The 20,226-nt window shown below is 46.4% G+C and overlaps 1 protein-coding gene across 1 annotated transcript in view; it reads left to right on the plus strand.

Moving 5' to 3' along the window:
• LAMA1 (laminin subunit alpha 1) overlaps positions 1-20,226 on the plus strand; it is a 533,346-nt gene that overhangs the window by 350,713 nt on the left and 162,407 nt on the right. Inside the window, exons 37-39 of the mRNA XM_086965467.1 lie at positions 8,091-8,301; positions 8,513-8,629; positions 8,713-8,876. Of these exons, the coding sequence (XP_086821593.1) occupies positions 8,091-8,301; positions 8,513-8,629; positions 8,713-8,876 (492 nt within the window). The remainder of the gene's footprint in view (positions 1-8,090; positions 8,302-8,512; positions 8,630-8,712; positions 8,877-20,226) is intronic.

The raw sequence follows: 20,226 nt of genomic DNA on the forward strand, positions 1-20,226 counted from the left end.
TTGAAATAGCACTTATCTTAATATAATTTTAGGCACCAAAATCATCATGATCAGGTAAGTACATTTTGAGTTATGATATTTTAGATTTTTTTAAAGTCAACAGTGCAGTTTCTGGAGCTGTAATGTTATCCTATGGAGGAAAGACAGATACTGCGTACAAGTACTTTACAGTGACTTGCAGGACCAGTCTTCTTGACATAAGGTGAGATTGGGGCAGGGTCCGAGGCATCACTAATAAGTCACCTCGGGCAGCATTGAGGTGGCTGGGTACAGAGGTGCTTTTCAGCATTCGGTGCCCCGTGTAAGTCAATAGTGATCCGTCCAGTCAAAAAAAGACTGCAAGCAACAGACTGGGCGGCCAGATGGGCTGAACCAACAAGGGGGCTTAGGTCTCATGATGCTCGAGGATGTAGTTCCCTGCATCCCCTAGCATCGTGACACCTGAGCCCCCTTGTGTCCATAAGTCCTCTTCTCCTTGGGCCAGAATAGCTGGCTGCAGACATCTTCTTAGGGGTTGAGTTTTCATGACCAAAGACACTCACAGTAGAGGGGGTCTGCACAAAGAGGCTGCAGGCTTTGACAGAAAGTCCACTGTTGGTAAACCCAGGGTGGGTTTCGTCTCTGGAGGGTCTTTGGACCACGCTGTCACCGTTGGCGCACTTCGTCTCAGGTGAGGAGGCCCAGGTGCAGTAGTGCTTTCCACTATCTGGTTTTTTGCGGCCGGGAGTCCGTGCAGCTCTTCTGAGGTTCCTGCAGGGGAGCAGCTCCGCTACTCCACGGAAATTCCTGTGTCTTGGGTGAAGTCTGGCAGTCCTTCCAGGCTTTTGGAGGCACAAGCAGCTACAGGACAAGTTGTCTTTGTCACAATTGTTAAATGACAGCAGGCAGGCCATCAGGGTTGGCACCAAGACTCGGTTGCTGGCCCTCTGTTCTTGCTTTTGCGCCTCTTCAATCTCCTTCTTCTTTCAGATTGGCAGATTCTGATTTTCAGGTGCCAGGGGCTCCCAAAAAACTAGAGTTAAGGCTGTTAGGGGAGTGTAGGGTATTAGCCAATCGTCTACTTACCACTGGCCTCACTATGCCTTCTATAAGACCACTTCTATGGGAAGTGGCATAACCCTGTGCCAGAGTTCCTAATTCAGCCATCAAGAAGATGGCAGACTTTTTAATTTTCATGTCACATCAGGTAGCCCACCTTAGGGGTGGGACATGCCTGAGAGTGAACACGCCTCTCTGACAACAAAGTTTCCCACCTGTCCAGGCACCAAATGTTCCCTGGTCATGGGGGTTGGCATCCTCTCCTTTGAGGGAAGCCAGATTTGCATACCAAAGGCAGTGGGCTCTTTGAAGCTCCCTGCCTTGGCATGGTAATTTGCAGGTCATCCTGTGGACGAAGGTGTAAACACCCTCTGCCTGAGCAGGCTTTGTCCCTGACCTCCTAAGAGCAAAGGCCTTCACCCCAGTCTGTGGTGGCAAGCTGACTTGGAGCAGTCAGTCATCACATTAGTAGTTCCCGAATGCAGTACATCTTATTCCCCCATAGGATAACATTGGGCACCCAATGCTAAAAAGCACCTCTGGACCTGGCCGACCCCATGTTGCCCCAGGTGACCTGTTGGTACTTCCTTGGACCTTGCCCCATACTTCCCTTAATGCCTTAACCGTGGCGGTTTTTCCGCCGCGGTGCAGGCGTTCTATTAGTTGTTCTAACCCCAGAAGCTCAACTCTGAAGACTGATTACTTACCTGGTAACCATCAACTTCTTTTCTCTCCATAGGAACCCATTGACTGTTTTTCTCAGAAAAATATTTTGAGTGTGGAGTTGATTTGTCTGGAAACCAGAAAGATAATAATTATGCAAACTGATTTCACTTATCTTTTCTCTAGGAAATGTCCCAGTGTGATATTTAGGCATATCACACTGAGTAGAAAAAGTAATCTAAAAAGTAATCTCAAAAGTAACATAAAAAAGTAACTTACCTGTAGTTTTCATTGCAAAGTCGGTACAAAGTATATGTTCAGCGTTTCACAGTATTGAATTACCAGTCATTCAAACTATAACCATTTCAAAGTACATTTACATTTGCATTTCAAACTGTAAATTTACTGCAAAGTATTTATCAACTTACCTGGCCAGGATTGCTTGGTTCTAGAAAATAAAATAACTAAAAGAATATTTTTATACCAAACTAATTGGTCTGAAGTTCAGTCTTTGAGTGTGTGAAATCATTTGCTGATTGAGTGGGTACAGCAAATGCTTAATACTGTCCTCTGAACTGCCATACTGCTCGACCACACTATCACAAATAGAGAGTAAGGTTATATCTACCTTTACCTCTGCCTACCTTTGGGGTTCTACTGGACTCTGTGCACACTATACCTCACTTTGGTATTGTATATACAAAGCCAGCTTCCTACATCACCACAGCCAGGAAGAGAGCAAATGCAGTATCCAACACCTGGCCTCCACCAGAAAAGGAAAGTAAGATGATGGATATGGTGGGGAGATGGAGGGAAAAGGAAGCAGCAACACAGTTGTGTATTGCTAACTCAAATGTCCTACTAAATAGATATACCACCAACAGTGGGATGAGATTGAGGAGTTTTTGAACAAACTCCCAGAGGAGGACAAAAAGAGGACAAGAATTATTGTCCAGGAGGGTAGGAATGTGGCAAACACATGTCTGAAGTCAGCTTTGGATGCAGAAGATACTGCTAGTTGGCAGTTGTGCACAGGAACCATCCTGAGAAGACATGCCTGGCTCAGCTTCTCAGGTTTTATGCAGGAAGTTCCAACCTCCATCATTAATAGGCCATTCAATGGAGAAGCACTGTTTGGCAAAGAAGTAGATGAATCCCTTCAACAGATAAAGAAGGACAATAAAACAACAAGGGCAATGGGGCGCCTGCAGCAAGGAGGTTCCTTTAAAAGAGGGGGATTCACAGAAAGTACCTATTAGCCAAAATGGGAGCAAAAAGTCAGGGTAAACCTGCAAAAGCCTGTTTTGCAGCTTTAATCTTTTCTGGTTTACCATGCTGATCATTATTCCATCTAAAAACTTTTGTCCAGTCTGTTTCTTTTTTGTTGTTGGTGGGCTTCGACGGACCACCATTTGATGGTCCCTTGTGATGTCTCTGGGACCAGAAACAATGTACATCTTGGGCAGAGGTTTCACACGTCCTCTCCCAGGATGGGCCCATTGCTTGAAGGGTAAGCTTAAAAGGCTTGCCGCCTTTGTAATGCGACCCCCAGCCTCTGCTGCTAGCAGCAGATGGCAGCCTACGGTTTACACCCCCACTTTGAGCTGCAAAACCGGTGAGAAAAATTAGAAAGCCTAGGAGGTGTCCATACAGCCTGAATCCAGAGGCCCCCCCTTACCGCGACCTGCTCCGGTAGGAAGACTCCAACGTCTAAAGGCACACCCTGTACCCGAAGCCCCTGCGCCTTGGTGAGCTAGTTAGGAGGTGCCCCTATGACCCTCTACATCCCTAATTACCACTGCTGTTGTTGCTACTGCAGGACGCCTTTAGCCTGTTTGTCTTAAGCAAATTCTCAATTGAAAACCCTTGGGCCCCCGACGCGGATTTTACTCCCTGCACCCGGCTACCCCTGGTGGTGTATTTTTGGTGCTGCTTTGTGGCCCCTCATATGCTTTCTCTAACCCCCAAAACATGGCCCCTGCAACCGATTTACCTACCTGCAAGCAGTGTGGCTTTGAGCACCCCCTTCACTGAAGCGCATTGGGGCGAACTCCGATTTTGAACTCTGCACCCACCGACCCTGTGCCTCTGGTGGTGCAATTTTGGTACTTACCTGATCTTTGCCCCTTGCTGATATTTGGTCCAAAAGACTGAAACTGTAAGTTGTGAACTTACCTGTTTAACCACATTATTGGTTACCTCCATAGGACAACATTGAACTGGTCAGAAATTGCACTGTATTGACTTTGGAAAGTGATAAATATTTTTAGTTGAAAACTTACCTTAGCGCAAAGATTTTGGTTAAAAAAAAAAAGTACAAACAAAGCTTATTTTTATAAAATTGGTGTGGGTCTCCTTTTTGAGGTGTTTGTCCATTATTGGTCGATGTTGTGCAATAAGTGACTTGCACTCCTCTGTTAACTCTAAGGCAGCTCGCCACACTACCAATAATAGAGCTCTTTGGGTTTTACATTGAGACCTGTACACTCTTGGGAACCCCTAGACTCTCTGCACGGTATAAGCACCTAGTGCCATATCATATACAGACTCAGCGTCTTACAGATGTCTTGAGAGATTCTGGTGCTAGTGTCACCATGGTGACCCATCAATTGGTTCACTCAGATCAGTACCTGATTGGAAGGACCTATCCAGTCACCAATGCTGACAATGTCACAAAGATCCATCCTATGGCATCTTTTGACTGGGGGGGAGAGGTTGGACCAAAGGAAGGGGTTGCGTCCCCCACCATCCTTGTAGAATATATGCTTGGAAATGATTTGGAGACTGCCCCTTGGACTGAAGTCAAACTGAGAATCCATGCAAAGAAACTAGGTCTCCCAAACTGGGGTTTTGTGAAAACCAGAGCACAGAGCAGAGCTCAGAGTGAAAAAGAGGTTCTGGATCTTGTAAGAGTGGACCAGGTCTCCAAGAGAAAAGGCAGGAAGACTGGGGGACAAGTTGCTAAACAGATTTTAAGTCAGAACCCTTCTTCTCAGGAAGAGGACTTGTTATCCTCAGAGGGAACTGAGCCTGAAGCAAGCTGCTACACAGAAAGGGGTGATATCAGTGGAACCCACAGGGTCTTTTAGAGGATGGACTCCTATACACTGAGCCAGAGACCCCAAACCTGATGCCACCAGGAAAGTGGTAGTAACTCAGAGGGTTAGAGAGTTCCTCCTCACTTGGTCCATGATATCCCCTTAACTGGGCACCTTGGTCAGGATAAAACGTGGTGTAGATTAAACAATCACTTCTACTGGCCAGGGATGTTTCGGAAGGTGAAGGACTTTTGTCAGTCCTGTGTCTCCTACAAAGCCAGTGGTAAGGGAGGCGGCCACCTAAAGAACCCTTAATTCCACTTCCATTGGAAGGAGTATCCTTTAAAAGGGTAGGGGTTGACATTGTTGGCACCCTGAACCCTCAAACAGCTTCAGAGAACAGATATATTGTGGTGGTAGTGGATCATGCCACCAGGTATCCTAAGCCACTTAGGACCACTACTGCTCCATCAGTGACCAAGACCCTCCTTTGTATCTTTACCAGAGTTGGTATTTCTAAGAAGGTAGTACCAGACAGAGGTAGGATGGCTGAATACACAGAGAAAGCAAGACAATCCATTCAGGCCAGGCAAGAACTGCAGAAGCAGTTATATAACCAAAAGGCTACCATGGTTGAATACATACCAGGGCAGAAGATGTGGGTATTAGAGCCCGTGACCCGTAGGGCTCTCCAACACAAGTGGAGTGGGCCCTACCCTGTCCATGAAAGTAAAGGGGAGGTCACCTGTCTGGTGGGCCTTGGTAGTTGCAAATATCCCAAAAGTTTATACCTGTCAACCACCTGAAGCCCTTCTATGACAGAGCTGATGTCACCCATGAGAGACGAGTGAACCTCTGCCTGATCTCCTGTCTAGCAATTTAAAAGATGGGTCTGTTGATGGAGTGATCTTGTTAGACAACCTCACTGACCAACAACAGGCTGACTGCATGCACGTCCTCAGTCAGTATGCCGAGCTCTTCTCTCTGACCCCCGGTCAGGCTAGCTGGTGTACCCATGAGGTGGACACTGGTGACAGCCTACCTGTCAAAAACAAAACTTCAGGCTGTCTGACCATGTCAGAGATAGCATCCGAGCTAAAGTGAGTACTGGATCTGGGTGTCATTGAACACTCAGAGAGCCCCTTGGCCAGTCTAGTTATCTTAGTCCCAAAACCTCACTCAAAGGGTAACATGAAAGAAATTAGGTTTTCCGTGGACTATAGGGGCCTCAATGCTGTAACAAAAACTGATGCACACCCAATACCTAAAGCAGATGAGTTGATTAACAGGTTAGGGGCAGGCAAGCATCTGAGTTCCTCTGATCTCACATCTGGATACGGGCAGATAGGTATGACCCCCGAAGCAAAAGAAAAATCTACATCTCCATTCCAAATGGGAACTTCCAGTTTACTGTGAGACCCTTTGGATTAAAGGATGCCCTGTCACCTTCCAAAGGTTGGTGAAAAGAGTGTTTGCTGGGCGGGAACCCTTTAGTGCAGGTTATCTTGATGATATTGCTTTCTACAGCTCTTCCTTAGTAGGATCATCTGATCCAACTTGGAAAGGTCCTTGGGGCTGGAGAAGTGCAGGACTCTCTATCAATATCAATAAAATTAGTGTGGATCGCCATTTCTAGTTGTGTGTCTGTTATTGATCAATGTGTGTGCAAAAATGTCTTACACTCTTCTGTGTTAGGCCTAGGGCTTCTCACACCCAACACCACAAATAGAGCACTTTGGGTTTGCTTTGAGCCCTGTACACTTCTGGGTTAAACTCTGAACCTAGTGGTATATACAGAGCCAGCTTCCTACAGTGTGTATATAAGGGCCTTTATTATATATTTCTTAGGCAAATCTCACCTCTTATAATCACACCATTGCCTGCTTCAATGCTAGCTGCAAGTAGTCTAGGTCAGACCTCACAAATCTAATGCAAGCTCTGAGTACTGATAGGAAGACACTGTTCAATGCAAAGAAAATATCTTATTCCCCACCTATTCCAAGAAATCTTGAACAAACCAAAAAAGCTCTAGCAGGCCAAATTAAATTTCCTCATGCCTAGCTACATCTAGTCCACTAAACCACCATCACAAAAACTAAGCTCATACTAGAACAATTCTGTGCTAAGTACACAGAGTCCAAAACAAAATCTCAACTTATAGGAAGAACTTCAGTCCAACCCCAGACTGACCACCTTTTTCGATAAGAAACCTATTTATGATAAAGCTACCACACCCACCTTGTTGGAGATGCACTACATCTCCTCTGGCAAATTAGGGCAAAGACCCTGATGCCTACCATGGCTAAAACCAATGAAAAGAGTGGCTTGCCATGAAGCTATGAAGTGCCTGTTTATTAGGCTTCTTACATCCCTAAATTCCGGAGAATCCCTTCAGTTCTGTCTGACCCTTAGAAAAGACTGCAGACTTTTGAGCAAAGCTCCCTAAAAGACTCCTTACTTAAACGTAATGAAGTCCTAATCTGTCCACGTATGGAGAGTCAAATGGGAAACTCAAGACACGTAATGATTGGAGTGGGCAAAGGGGCACTTTGTGTACAAAGTACAAGTTGTATTTACAGTTACACTGGCAATGTTCAGGTAAACATCAGAACGTATGTTCCATGTGTTTATTTCGGGAACATTAGTCACCGACTAAGACTGAGATAAATCTCAGGAGAATAGTGATTAGGTAATACATTTCTGACCCCTATTTTTCATTTGTTTTTCCCTTAATGTCGCATTAAGAACATTGTTGTATTCCTATGCTAATATTCCTGTAGCCTGTACATGGTGGTGTGGCTTATTCTGCGAATGTATAACTCATATTTAATTGTACTCGTCCCTTTTTTTGTATATATTTTGCACTTAATTTGTGGATAGTGGGGGTTCGGAGAACCTCTTACATACCATCACCTTTTTATCTTTTTCTGCTCCCTCAACCCTTTTATTGTCCTTATTACCTAATCTAATTTTTAATGTGTCCATTTGGTTATTTTTTGCTCCCATTATTTCCATTATGTTGTTATTCTGGTTTAATTACCTCTAGATTTTTATATTGTAAATATGAAGCAAGTAAATGAAAATTAGCACGTGACCAAGAGGTTAGGGTGTATAGGGTTTTTTGTATGTGTGATCTAGGCTGTGCAAAACTAATTGAAGTTGGTAAAGTCTTGAATGTAGTCAGGAGGCCTGAGTTATTGAGTCTTATAATGTTTTCAAGTCCCACCTGGATTCTGCTAATATCTGGGTCGTGCCACATTGTATTTTGGAACTAGTCCTATGTATTCAGATTCACACTGTTCAGTTTGACATTTGTAAGCGTATATTTATCTTACACTGCTGATTTTACAGAGCTGCTGGAAATGTATTATGGCGTGTTAAGAAGGAGTTTGAAAAATCTCAGCCAGATGGGAAAACGAAAATAGAAAATATAAGAGTTCTTCTAGAAAATCACCACAAGAAACTAATTGAGGCCAAGGAACTGATAGATGAAGCCGACATAAACACCATCGAAGCCCGCCGCTTCCACATCCTTTTCAAGAGCAATCTGCTGGAGCTGAATGTAATTAAAAGACATACTAAATTGTTGCCAAACTACGTTTCGTGTATTGCACATGCTGAGCTCACCTTTATAAAATTGATATTCTATTCAAGAGTTTTCAAGCTATAAGTATAAATTAAAAAATATATATATATGTTAAATAAAATAAGCTAAATTAATTATGGGCATTTTATATGTCATGTTGCTGATCACAAAATACTTTATACAACAGGGCAAAAAACAAAACATCTTGGAGGGCAAAAACCAGTCTGTCATGTTTCTTGAAGAAGGAGTCTCTCTGGTGGACGACGCTGTTAATATTTCAGAAGATGTGATTAATGCTACCTCTGTAAGTGCCAGCTTAAGCCTTTTTTCATCCAGAGTGCCTTTAGAACAGCTAGCCATTAACAAATGGGTGATTTGTTTGTGTAGGCTTTAGATGCCCACCATGAGGAGATGATGATGTGGAGTGCCAACTTAAGGCTCCATGTGGATAACCTGGTCATGCAGATGTCAAAACGGGAAGCACTTGACCTAGTCTACAAAGCAGAGGACCATGCAGCTGACCTCCAAGCCCTTGCAAATTCACTAGGAAGGTAAGAATTACTCTGGCCCGCCGTAGATATATACTGCATCATCAAACTTGGTCAATCTGACAAAAATTGCATAATTACAACGAACAGGATCCTTACCATAAGTTAGATGTGTTTTAGCTCAGATTAGCAGATACGTCTGACCTTGTCTTTACTGATATGGTAACAGAATAAATTGAGTGGGGGGCTTTAAAAAAGGCTGTTTGCTCATGCTCTGTAGGGCATGTATATTTTCAATTGTTCTGAAGGACCACACACAAGGTAATTGAACTTGCACATTGAATTTGTCAGTAACTATGGTTTGCATTTATTTTGGACGAGTATATAGGCACAACTCACCTTAAAAATCTTACATGTAATGTTATTCACAATTGTTTAGCTATGTCTGATTGAGAATTTCAAACCTGAAGTACAAACAAACATTCTCAATACACCATTTGGAGGCGAACATCTTTTCCGGAGAGTGGTCAATGAAACTCCGAAACTGTCAAAAAAGGATAATGAGACAGCAAAGTCAACGGAAGCTCTGCAGTTCAGAGTCAACATGCAGAGGGGATCAGTACCCTCATGAAGATGCCCAGGAAGGGGCTCCTCCCATCCTGGAACATCCCACCGGACATACCAACAGAAATATCAGGGAGGTAGTCAATCAAGTCAACAACAAGTTCAAGGGGCACCAGGAGAATTCACAGTGTCTAGCAGCAGTAGCATCACACCTTCAGAGTTAAGGTTTAAACGTTTATCTCCACCTAGAAGACTGGCTAGTAAGGGCACACTCCCAAGAAATGCAAAGAACACATTCTGCAAGTAATGAGAACTCTGTCCAGGCTGGGGTTCTCAATAAACATGGAAAAGTCATCTCCCAAACCAGAACAAGAAAAGATGTTCCTTAGGGCAAGGATCAATTTAATCCAAGGGAAGGTGCTTCCCAATGAAAAGAAAACAGAGACACAGTTAAAAGAAATACATATGTACCGGAAGGGGCAAGCTCTGATAGTGAGGAAGGTGGGGAAGTTATTAGGAATAATGTCTTCCTGCTTCCCTTTGATACCAAACACCAGACTCTACATGAGACCATTTTAGGAATGGTCACAAAACCAATGGCCATAGTCAACAGAGAGTTGGGAAGATGGTTGTCACACAAAGAACAACAACACGGTTCTCAGAACGAATTGAACTATCTCAGGGAAAGATTTGCAAATTACCAATCAGACAATATCTGCTGTCAATGCAACAAGGAAGGGTACTTCACCCAGAACCAGAGTCTTGGAACCTGGCAGCATGGCTCCTGAAGACTTAGAATTTGGACACCTCTGTCCTAAGAGAGGACAGGAAGCCAACAAATAGAAAGTGTTACATAGCAAAATTATTGAGATGATACTCATTTGGTGTCTTATGGAAGGATTATTAAGAAAGAGTACTGGAGACAAAACAATTCTAAAGTATTTAACACATCTTCTAGACTGTAAACTGACATATGCATCCTTAAAGGGTAATTTAACAGCAATAGTGACGTTTACAAGGGGCCACACTAGGAGCAGTTTCTTCAGTGGGCCAGTCATTAAGCAGTTCCAGGAAAGAGCAAAGAGAATTGCACCTCCAAAGAAGATGCCTGCACCCATGTTGAATTATAATGTACTCCCCACACAACTGATGAAGGCACCAATCGAACCATTACACAAAGCTACATTGCAGATGTGCCCGCTAAAGACAATCACAAAGGTAATCACAAAGGGCATTTAGGAGTAGTAAAGTTAGGAATCCTAACTTTACTACTCCTAAATTCCCTTTGTGATTAACGAAAGTCGTAAAGTGAGGATTTTGCTTCAGATTACTTTTGTGAATCGGGCCCTGCCTGTTTACATTACATCACCATGCAGAGTTAGTGAATAACAAGCACTCACGATAGAAGAACCATATTTCCAAGTACACAAGGACAGGATTGTTATGAAAACCCACCCACAGTTCATGCCAAAGGTTATCTCACAAAAGAGCTATAGCAGTGAAGTGGGGGGTTGTGGAGAGACCATCGACAAGAGCCTGGGCGGCTGAACTCGACAAATGCATGATTGCAGAAAAAGAAATATACAAATCTAGAGGATGTCCCAAGAAGTGGGATAAGAAATGGAGCGGGTGGAATGTGCATCGTGGACATTTACTGACTGTAGAAATGGAACTGTCGAAGGAAAAACATCTTTTCGTCTGAAATGTTTGACCGTTTAATCATTGGCTATTTCAATACGTGCACTTGATGTCATAAGGCTGTAATGTATGCATACCGATGTCAATGACTATATGCAGTTAGTTATCAATAAAATAAAAAATAAAAAAAAGGTTATCTCACAATTTCACTTGAATCAAAGCACACAGATACTAAGCTTCTTTCAGAAACCAAAGAGGCACGCAGAAAGAACATTACATACTTTAGACACAAGAGGCCTGGTAATGTATTACATTGAAAAGACAAGGGCCGACAGAAAGATAAAGCAGTTCTTCAACATGCCCAACACCTTTTCAGCTGTAAAGTAGAGGTAGCATGAGGGTTTGCATTGAGAAATTACCAGATGAAATTACCGCTCTATCAGGTCTTCCTCGAAAGCCTAATAATGAGCCTAGAAGCCAACCACACCTCCAAAGAGGTCATTTTTTATACTCTAATTCTTGGCAAACTACATAAAAATGTTGCATCTTCAGGAAAACGTGTATGTGATTGGTCAGCCATGATGGCATGAGGTCTCACTATCCTGACTCATTCTAAAATCCTGACTTTACCAGTTTTAACAAAAGAAGTGTAAATACATTTTTATAAATTTGCAACATTTGCTAGGAAAAATGTTTCTATCCTTTCCTCTTCCTTCCTTCCACAGCGCAGGCTAGAAGGATACTTTAGCTAACTGGTACATTGGCACAGTCACAAGAATGCACAGTTCAAATTGGCCTTTACTCCTTCTGTTCCTGAGGCAAGATGTCACAGTTTACGCATGCTCACTTCTCTTTAATGCAAGTCACAGCCTTGCTGAATTCACAGGCAGCCATTTAATGGTAGGCCCAAAAACAAAACAAACATAAAAGAGAATATTAATTTCATGTAAATCAGCCCATTATGTTTCCCTTCCTCATACTAATACCCCTTATAAATGTTTACCTAGCAAAGCTATTAGTTTAAAGCAGCTTTTATGATTCGTTATCTACAACATGCAAAAATGTGCAATGTAAACATAGCATTTTTATGCTTTAGTGTAAATTTGTAAAGCGCACACAGTTAATACAGTGCACGCAGTTAATACAGCACACACAGCAACATGCTTTAATGTTTTAGGTAGCTTTTCATGCAAAAAAGCATTTAACCTCAGGTGTAGTGTTTGGTGCATTTGTTAATTCACACACATTATAAAAAGAGGTGTTTTAAACTAAACTTGTTTATCAAAATATGCTATAAGTCAAAGTCTCTTAAGACAGAAATAGTGAATTTAGATTACAAGGGATGAGCTGGGAAGAGAGAGACACATTTTATTAATCTTCAAAGCTAAAAAGGCCACTTTTCTCTACACTGCAAAAACACATGTTAATTCAGCACAAGCATTTCAGACTGACAAGGCCTTACTTTCATATTTTTCCTGGGTCAATTTTAAATGCAGTCTGTGTGGAGCACAACAATAAACAATGCCTGGCTCCAGATTAAATCTGCTCCATCAATCCACCCTTCTGATGATTCAAATCATAATAAAATGATTTATAATTCATCACACATATTTCATTTCACTAGTGACATTTCTTATTGCAATAGCTGGGCATATAACAATTGTACTTCTATTTGTAAGGCAAACACAAGTTTGGTCTATAATCGTGTCATATATAGCCAAGCTCAAATGTTTTAGTGCAGAGTTCTATAAGTAGCTTCTTGAAACAGTTAGACTTTTTTTTTTTTTGGTGCAAAACATTTATTGAGCATTGTCAGGAGTACACAGCGTCTCGCCAACAACCCGGAGGCCGGCCGCTATCGATGTATAAAGGACCACAAGTAACAATGAGCAATACATGGGTGCGATTACAACCGCGTCAAACAAGAATAATCATGTGACAAATGCAGCGGCTTCACAGCAATCAATGAGTTTTGCATTTTTGAGTTTTTTTTTTTTAATATGAACAGTAACATGTGCCGTGTCTAGGTGAACCCAAGGAGAGAGGGAGGGGGGGGGAAGGGGGGGGGGGCAGGGGTGAGCGAATACATCAAGCGCCCATGCGGGCATAGTAGAACGTGGAGGCCCTGTGTCCGACAGAGCTATGTGGCCGCTAGAGAAGGAGAGGCCGGCTTAGGCATCGGGGGTAGCATGCAGTTGGACACATAGGTGAAGTCGTGGAGGTCGGAGCATAAGGCCCTGAGCTTGGGAGGTCAGGGATAATAGAGGGGGGGGGGAATGGGGGGGGCAAAAAAAAAAGGGGGGGGGGGGGACATCAGCAAGCCATCAAGCCAGACAGGTTGGACTAGAAGCTTCAGTTCGGACCTAAGGAGCGCCTCAGCCAGATCTCCACATTTCAATTACCAGTGCAGTCATCTTCAAGTGGGTCGGTTATCAAATAACAGTGTAACGGAGCCCAGATATCAGTAGGCCTAGAGGTAGGTGGTAACAGTTCGGAATAAGTATGTAATTGTTCCTGGCAGTACACCAAGTCACTCATCCACTCCTTAAACTTGGGTGCCCTTCCCCTCCCCCATCTACAGGCCACCCTGCGCTTAGCCAGTAGCATGGCCAATGCCACATATTTGCGGTGAGCTGCCTGGAGAGGTGCAACGTATCCCAGAAGGGCCACCAATGGGGACGGTTCAACTGTCATGTGTATCATTTTCGACAATGCTTGAAACACCTGAATCCAGTAACGGCTCACTCCAGCACACTCCAATGCGAGGTGTAGGAAGTCAGCCCCAGGAGCCCCACACCTGTCACACGTATCTGTGGGTCTGAGCTGGAACCTGTGTAGGCGCGCCGGGGTGTGGTACAGTCTGTGCAGGAATTTATAATGAATTATCCTATACCTGCTATTGGAGGATATGCGCTCGGTCTGTTGATGACAAAATTCCCATTGGGTATCTGTGAGAGTCAAGGCTAGATCTAGTTCCCATTTGTGCCTAGCTGGCAGAGCAGTGTAGGTCATGTTGGCTCGGACAGACTTGTAGAGTGTGGATACTAGTTTATTTGGGGCGTCATGAAGCAGCATGGCCTGTAGGGGGAGAAGCACTGGGGGCTCACAGGGGAAGTCAGGTGTAAGGGCTTGTAGTCCATGCCGGAGTCTGATATAATAAAATAGGTCTAGAGGTGTCGGTTGTATGCCCTCATATAGTTGGTCCTTAGTACGGAAGGTGCCATCCCGATACAGGTCCCCCCATGTTTTGACATGTATTTTTTTCAATAATTTTTGGAAGCCAGCCTCTTGTAGGAGAGGGAGCTGCGGGTGATAGGTCAGTGGTAGCAGTGGAGCATATAGGAAGTGTAAGTCGAGCTTTGATACAATGGAGTTCCACGCCGTTACTGTGCTAGACACCGTGGAAGGGGTCTTGTCTCTCCCTTCAACCTGGGAGTAAAGTGCACCTTTGATGGGGGTCGGGTGGGCCAACCAATGTTCGGCCACCAATTGAGGCATGTATCTCTGCTGCCGTACCCAGAAGTACGCATAGTGGGCTTGAGCAGTCCGATAGTAAAGCTCAAAGTCAGGAATACCGAAGCCCCCCTGCGAGAATGGTCAGATTAGGATTTCCCATTTGAGCCTGGGTGCTTTCCCACCCCACACCAGTCGGAGCAATTCCGAGCGCAGCAATCGAAAGAAATGGGACCCAGGGTGATATGGAATATTCAAAAAAAGGTACAAAAACTGAGGGAGTATGACCATTTTGACTAATGAGGCCCGCCCAGCCATGGAAAGGGGAAGTGTAATCCATCGGGATATAATGTCCCTCATCTTGTCCATCACAGTGCCATAATTAGCACGCATGAGCTCCTCCCGGTTTTTTTCAACCCGTATGCCCAAGTACTTAAAATCTCCCGTACACCAGGCAAGCGGGAATTCCAGCGGAAATTGGCCCGTCGAGGCAGTCAGGGGAAAGATACATGACTTATTCCAATTAATTTGAACTCCCGAAAGGGCACCAAACCGTACAAACTCCCGGAGTAGGGGGTGCAGATTGTCGTTAGGGTGTCGAACATAAAGGGTGATATCATCGGCATATATAGAGACCAGTATCTGCCTCTGAAAGCAACGTGGTGCCTTGTCCATATGATGCTGTCGCAATTTAGCAGCTAGGGGTTCAGTGGCTATGGCGAAGAGGAGGGGGGACAGAGGACAACCCTGCCGCGTCCCTCTCGAGATTGGGAAGTCCGAAGACAATCTCCCATTAATGAGGACTCTGGCTACCGGACGTGTATACAATAATCGAATCCAAGAAATAAAGATAAGGGGGAAACCCATGCGCTCCAATACTTTAAACACATAGTCCCATTCTAGCGAGTCAAACGCCTTAGTGGCGTCTAAAAAAACGGCCGCCATTGGGAGGTCTTCGTGGACTGAGTCATAGACAGAGAAGAAGGTACGGAGATTGTGCGAAGTCGCCCTCCCCGGGACAAATCCGGCCTGGTCCGGTAGTATCAGATCCGGCAGAAGGAGGCTGATGCGTGCTGCAATCAGTTTCGCTAGTATTTTCACATCGCAGTTCAATAAGGACAGTGGTCTGTAGGAGTCACAGCTGGAGGCGGGCTTGCCCGGCTTGAGCAGTGATGTAATAAGGGCAGTTCTCATGGAGGCTGGGAGGTGGCCTACCTCTAGCGCGTCCTCATAAACCTCCCGCAATACCGGTGCCATAAAGTCAATAAACGTTTTGTAGAATTCTATAGGGATGCCATCCAACCCAGTGGCCTTACCAGACTTCATGCTCATAATAGCCTCCCTGACCTCATCCAATTCAAAAGGAGCGCTTAAGAAGGCCCTTTGTCCATCGCTTAACCAACCCAAAGAGACATCCGCTAGATAATCGTCTAGGGTGAGGCTGCCAGCTCTGCCGGAGGAGTATAGCGTACCATAGTGCCGCACAAACTCATTAAGGATTTGGGTGGTGTCCCTAAGTACCAACCCCTCAGCAGTTTCGAGTTCAAGTATGACCGTCGGCGAGCGCATTAGTTTAACCGTCGCCGCCAGGGCCTTCCCAGGTCTTTCACCTTCTCCATATCTCCTGGCCACCCAATATTTGTTCCGAAACTTTACCTCGCGGGCAGCCTCCTCAGAGAACTCCGACAGCTTCCCACGAATGGTAGCAAGTGTTTCATTGTCTGGGTTTGTCCTAAGGCGGGTCTCAGCTTCAAACAGGTCAGTCTCCAGCTTGCGCAGTCTCGTCAGTATGTTCTTGAGGACACCTGAGCCTTTTGAAATACATAAGCCCCGTGGTGTGGCCTTAAAGGCGTCCCATATGGTCTCGACGTCTTGGACAGAATCCTTATTACGTTTAAAGAACTCTAGGCATTCATCCCGGAGTTCCTCTTGGAACACCGAGTCTAATAACATCGAGGGTTGCATGCGCCACGCCGTTACCGGGGGGCCAAGCTCCGAGCCGGTCAACGTAACAAGGACGGGGGAGTGGTCGGAGTATGTCCGGGGAAGGTGCGACGCGTGGATCAGCGCTGTATATAACTGGGAGGTGAGGAGAAAATAGTCGAGCCGCGCCCACGATTGCGCCTGCGCTGTAAAGTGTGTACCCTCCCTTCTAGTCCCGCAGTGTGAACGCCAGGCGTCTATGAGATTGTTACTGTCAATGGTTGCTCTAAGGACTTCTTGCCCATTGGTATAGTGATGGGGGGCGGGGTGTGACCTATCTAGAGGGGGTTGCAGTGTCGTGTTGAAGTCTCCACCCCAAATGAGGTGTTGTGGTCCGGTCTCCACTATCGCAGCCCATAAGGAGTTAAAAAATTGTGGGTCGTCCGTGTTTGGCCCGTAACAACATGCTAGTGTCACTGTCATTTGCCCCAATCTACCCCACAGTAGGCAATATCTCCCTTGGGGATCAGCCCTGGAGCCAGCAAAGCGAAAAGGCGTGGACCGTTTAACCAAAATAGCAGTGCCTCGAGCATAGGAGGAGTAATTAGCGAAAGCCGTATGAGAAGCCCACCTAGTGCCAAAGGCGTGTGATTTATGCGGTGCGAAATGTGTTTCCTGAGAACCCTCTCACATTCCAAGTAATCACATTCAAGCGTGTGTCACCCATGTCGAGACATGAACCAGTAATTGCAGGATTAAAGCGAGTAAGATGGCCCAGCGCTCTACAGCAGTACACAGGCCGTCGCCCAAGCGGACCGGCCCAGCGGCCTCTCGAGGGAGCAGGGAGTAGAACACTGAAGGACCGCCTCCACAATCACCTCCCTGCCACATCTCGTGCAAAGCATATCTGCCCCTTTCCCCCACCCCGTGTTCATGACTAAGGACCTCTCCATAGGGCAAATACCCAAGTTCAAAACACATCATGCACATGTTAAAACCGAAACTCCAACATACCACCCAACACAGTCTCCTGCCCCCCCCTCGTTCCACATTCCCAACTAAAGGACCTAAACGGAAGAAAGCAAAACAATTCACAGTACATAACTGCAGAGTGCGACATTTCCTAGCCCTGTTGAAAGAGGACATATCTAGCCTATCGCACATTTGTATCGCCCAGAAAACAACCCACCACCCCACACCCACTGAAGCCACCCCAACTTGCCAGCATCCCAGTCCCTCCCCCCACCCACAAATTGAAACATTGCAAGAAAACAACCAACATAAAAGAGTCAAAGTCAATGTCATTGGGGAATTCCCAGTTAGGGTCATCAGAGGTGCACGTACCACCACCCCCAGTCCTCCCACTCCGTGCAAGTCCATCCCAGGGGTCTCCCTGAGGAGTAGAGAGGAAGTAAGGGGGTGGGGGCCTGGCATACATTACCACCTGCAGTCCTGCACCCGTCCATGGCTCCCCCGGGGTAGCAGCAGCCACCGCAGAGACGTTTCGGGCACCCTGCGCATGAACAGGAGTGTGACTGGTCCCACCGAGTGCGGGTATAGGAGCCAAAAAGAGTTAGCCGTTGACTATTCGGGACCAGAATCATTTAAGTCCTCGGCGTTTGCAGGCCTTCTGTGTCGCTTGGGTAGAGTCTTAAGGTAGTCTTCGACCTGCTGTGGGTTGACAAAGAAGTGCTGTGTACCCTGGTGGGTGACTCGCAGTTTGGCCGGGTACAGGAGAGCATAGTCAATGTTCAGGTCACGAAGTTTCCTTTTAATTGCCAAAAATTTTCGCCGTTGCTCTTGCACTACCGGGGTAAAGTCAGGGTATATCGAGAAGGGCACGCCGTCATAGGTCAGATTTTGGTTCGCTCTAGCTGTGCGGAGCGCTGCATCGCGGTCTCGATAATTAAGCAGGCGCGCAATTATGGGTCGCGGTGCGGCTCCCGGTTTAGGTTGAGGGCCGAGGGAGCGGTGGGCGCGTTCCACTATAAATTGATTCGAGAGGACGTCCGCCCCCACTGTCGCTGTAAGCAGTTTTTCGATGTACAACTCCATCTTCCCTGTGTTGGTTGACTCTGGAATGCCCGTGACGCGAATGTTGTTCCGCCGGCTCCTAGCTTCCAACTCCTCGTTTTTGGCGGCTATCACCCTCAACACATTGTCCATTCTGGCCAGCCGGGTATCATGTGTCGCGGTTGTGTCGTCATTTTCGGATATTCTGCGCTCTACCTCAGTTATACGCTCTTCATGAACATCCATCTTTTGGGCGATGCCATCCATCCTAGATGAAAGTCTATCCACTTTATCAACCACTGTCGCAAAGCCTTGGCGCATCTCTTGTAGCATGGTGGCCATATCTAGGGCGAGTGGGGCCGACGTAGAGGCCTCCGTGCTCGGGCTCCGGGGTGGAACCGCGTCTCCCGTGTGTCGCGTCGTCTTCTTCTGCGTCGTGGGTTCGAATTGTATCTTGGGTTGGCGGCTGTCCGGCTTCCCCATGTCAGCACCCCTATGTGAGAAGTCTCTGCGTCAATGCACTATCCGCCACCGCTAGGTAGGAGCACGTGGAGAAGGCGGTGTTCCCACGACACAGTCCTAAATGGGCTCCTGGCCGTGGGGGGAGCACAGCAAGCGTCTGAGGAGGGAGTGCACGGATACCAGATCAGGGGGCTGCGACGGTCCCTTGGGGGCGAGTGTAGGAGCGTCGGCCAAAGATGCAGCGCCTATCAAATAGCGCCGTCCCGGGCCTACTGCAGGAGTGTTCAGGCAGTTCTCTATGGCGCCTATATTGCGCGCCTCGCACTGCAGCAAGGAGGAGACGTAGCGCCGCGATGATTCATGCAGTAGCGCTAGATTGCTGGATCTGTTAGCACGTCGTGACGGTGATGGCAGGCAGGTGTGCAGGCCGTACGTATTTGTGAGGGGTCAGGCCTCAGGACGTTCCGGGTCTACTGGAGGTGTGCCATTCAGTCCTCCCCGGCGCCTATATTCTCGCGCCCAGTACAGCAGCGCTGGGGCTTTCATACATACGAAACCAGCGGGGGGCTCCACACTTCCTCTGCCCCCGCCGCGCCAGCAGTGCGAGCCGCGCGTACCTCTCTGGCCCCCTCTCCACGCCAGTCCCACCACCAACACCAGCAGCGCCGCTTCCTCAGAGTCCGAGGCCCACTCGCCTCGTGGTGATCCCCGGGCTCGCGCAGTGTTCGCAGCCGACAGCAGTCACCGGCACGGCAAGCCTCTCGCCGGCCGGAGAGTTCCGCAGGGCACAACTCCGGTGTCACAGGGGCGATCGTCTCCAAACTTTCACTGAGCATGCAGCGTCCCTTGGTGCACCTCCGTGGGGATTTTCGGGCGGGTGCGTGCAGGGAAAAAAGGATCAATGAAGGATAGTCATGCCAGGCTGCCGGAGCCTCACACGAGAGCGGCCATTCGGCAAGTGCGCCCTCTAGCGCCCCTTGGAACAGTTAGACTTCTTTAAAATAAGTAACTAAAATAATAAAAGGAGAATTCAGCAGGACAGTTTTAGCATTTCTTTGCTCTTTGTCATCAGCTTGCCATCAGTATGGCTCATACTTTCCATGCAAATTGGACTACTTAGGTGCAGAGAAACTCTGACAGAGCACCATCAATCATTTGCACTTTTTCAACCTAGGCCTTTCACTCTTATTTTCACTTTGATCAGATTCAGATGTTTCACCACAGCATCTCTTAGAACAAAGTTGTTACACCATCCATTATGCAGATCTTGTGTAGCAGCTGCAATCTGGTGAGAAACTGCACACTGTACATCAACCAGACCTACACAGCAATGGCTAGTGTTCTCATCAGTGTTTTCAAC

This window comes from Lissotriton vulgaris, chromosome 4_1 (assembly GCF_964263255.1).
Source record: "Lissotriton vulgaris chromosome 4_1, aLisVul1.2, whole genome shotgun sequence".
Classification (NCBI taxonomy): Eukaryota; Metazoa; Chordata; class Amphibia; order Caudata; family Salamandridae; genus Lissotriton; species Lissotriton vulgaris.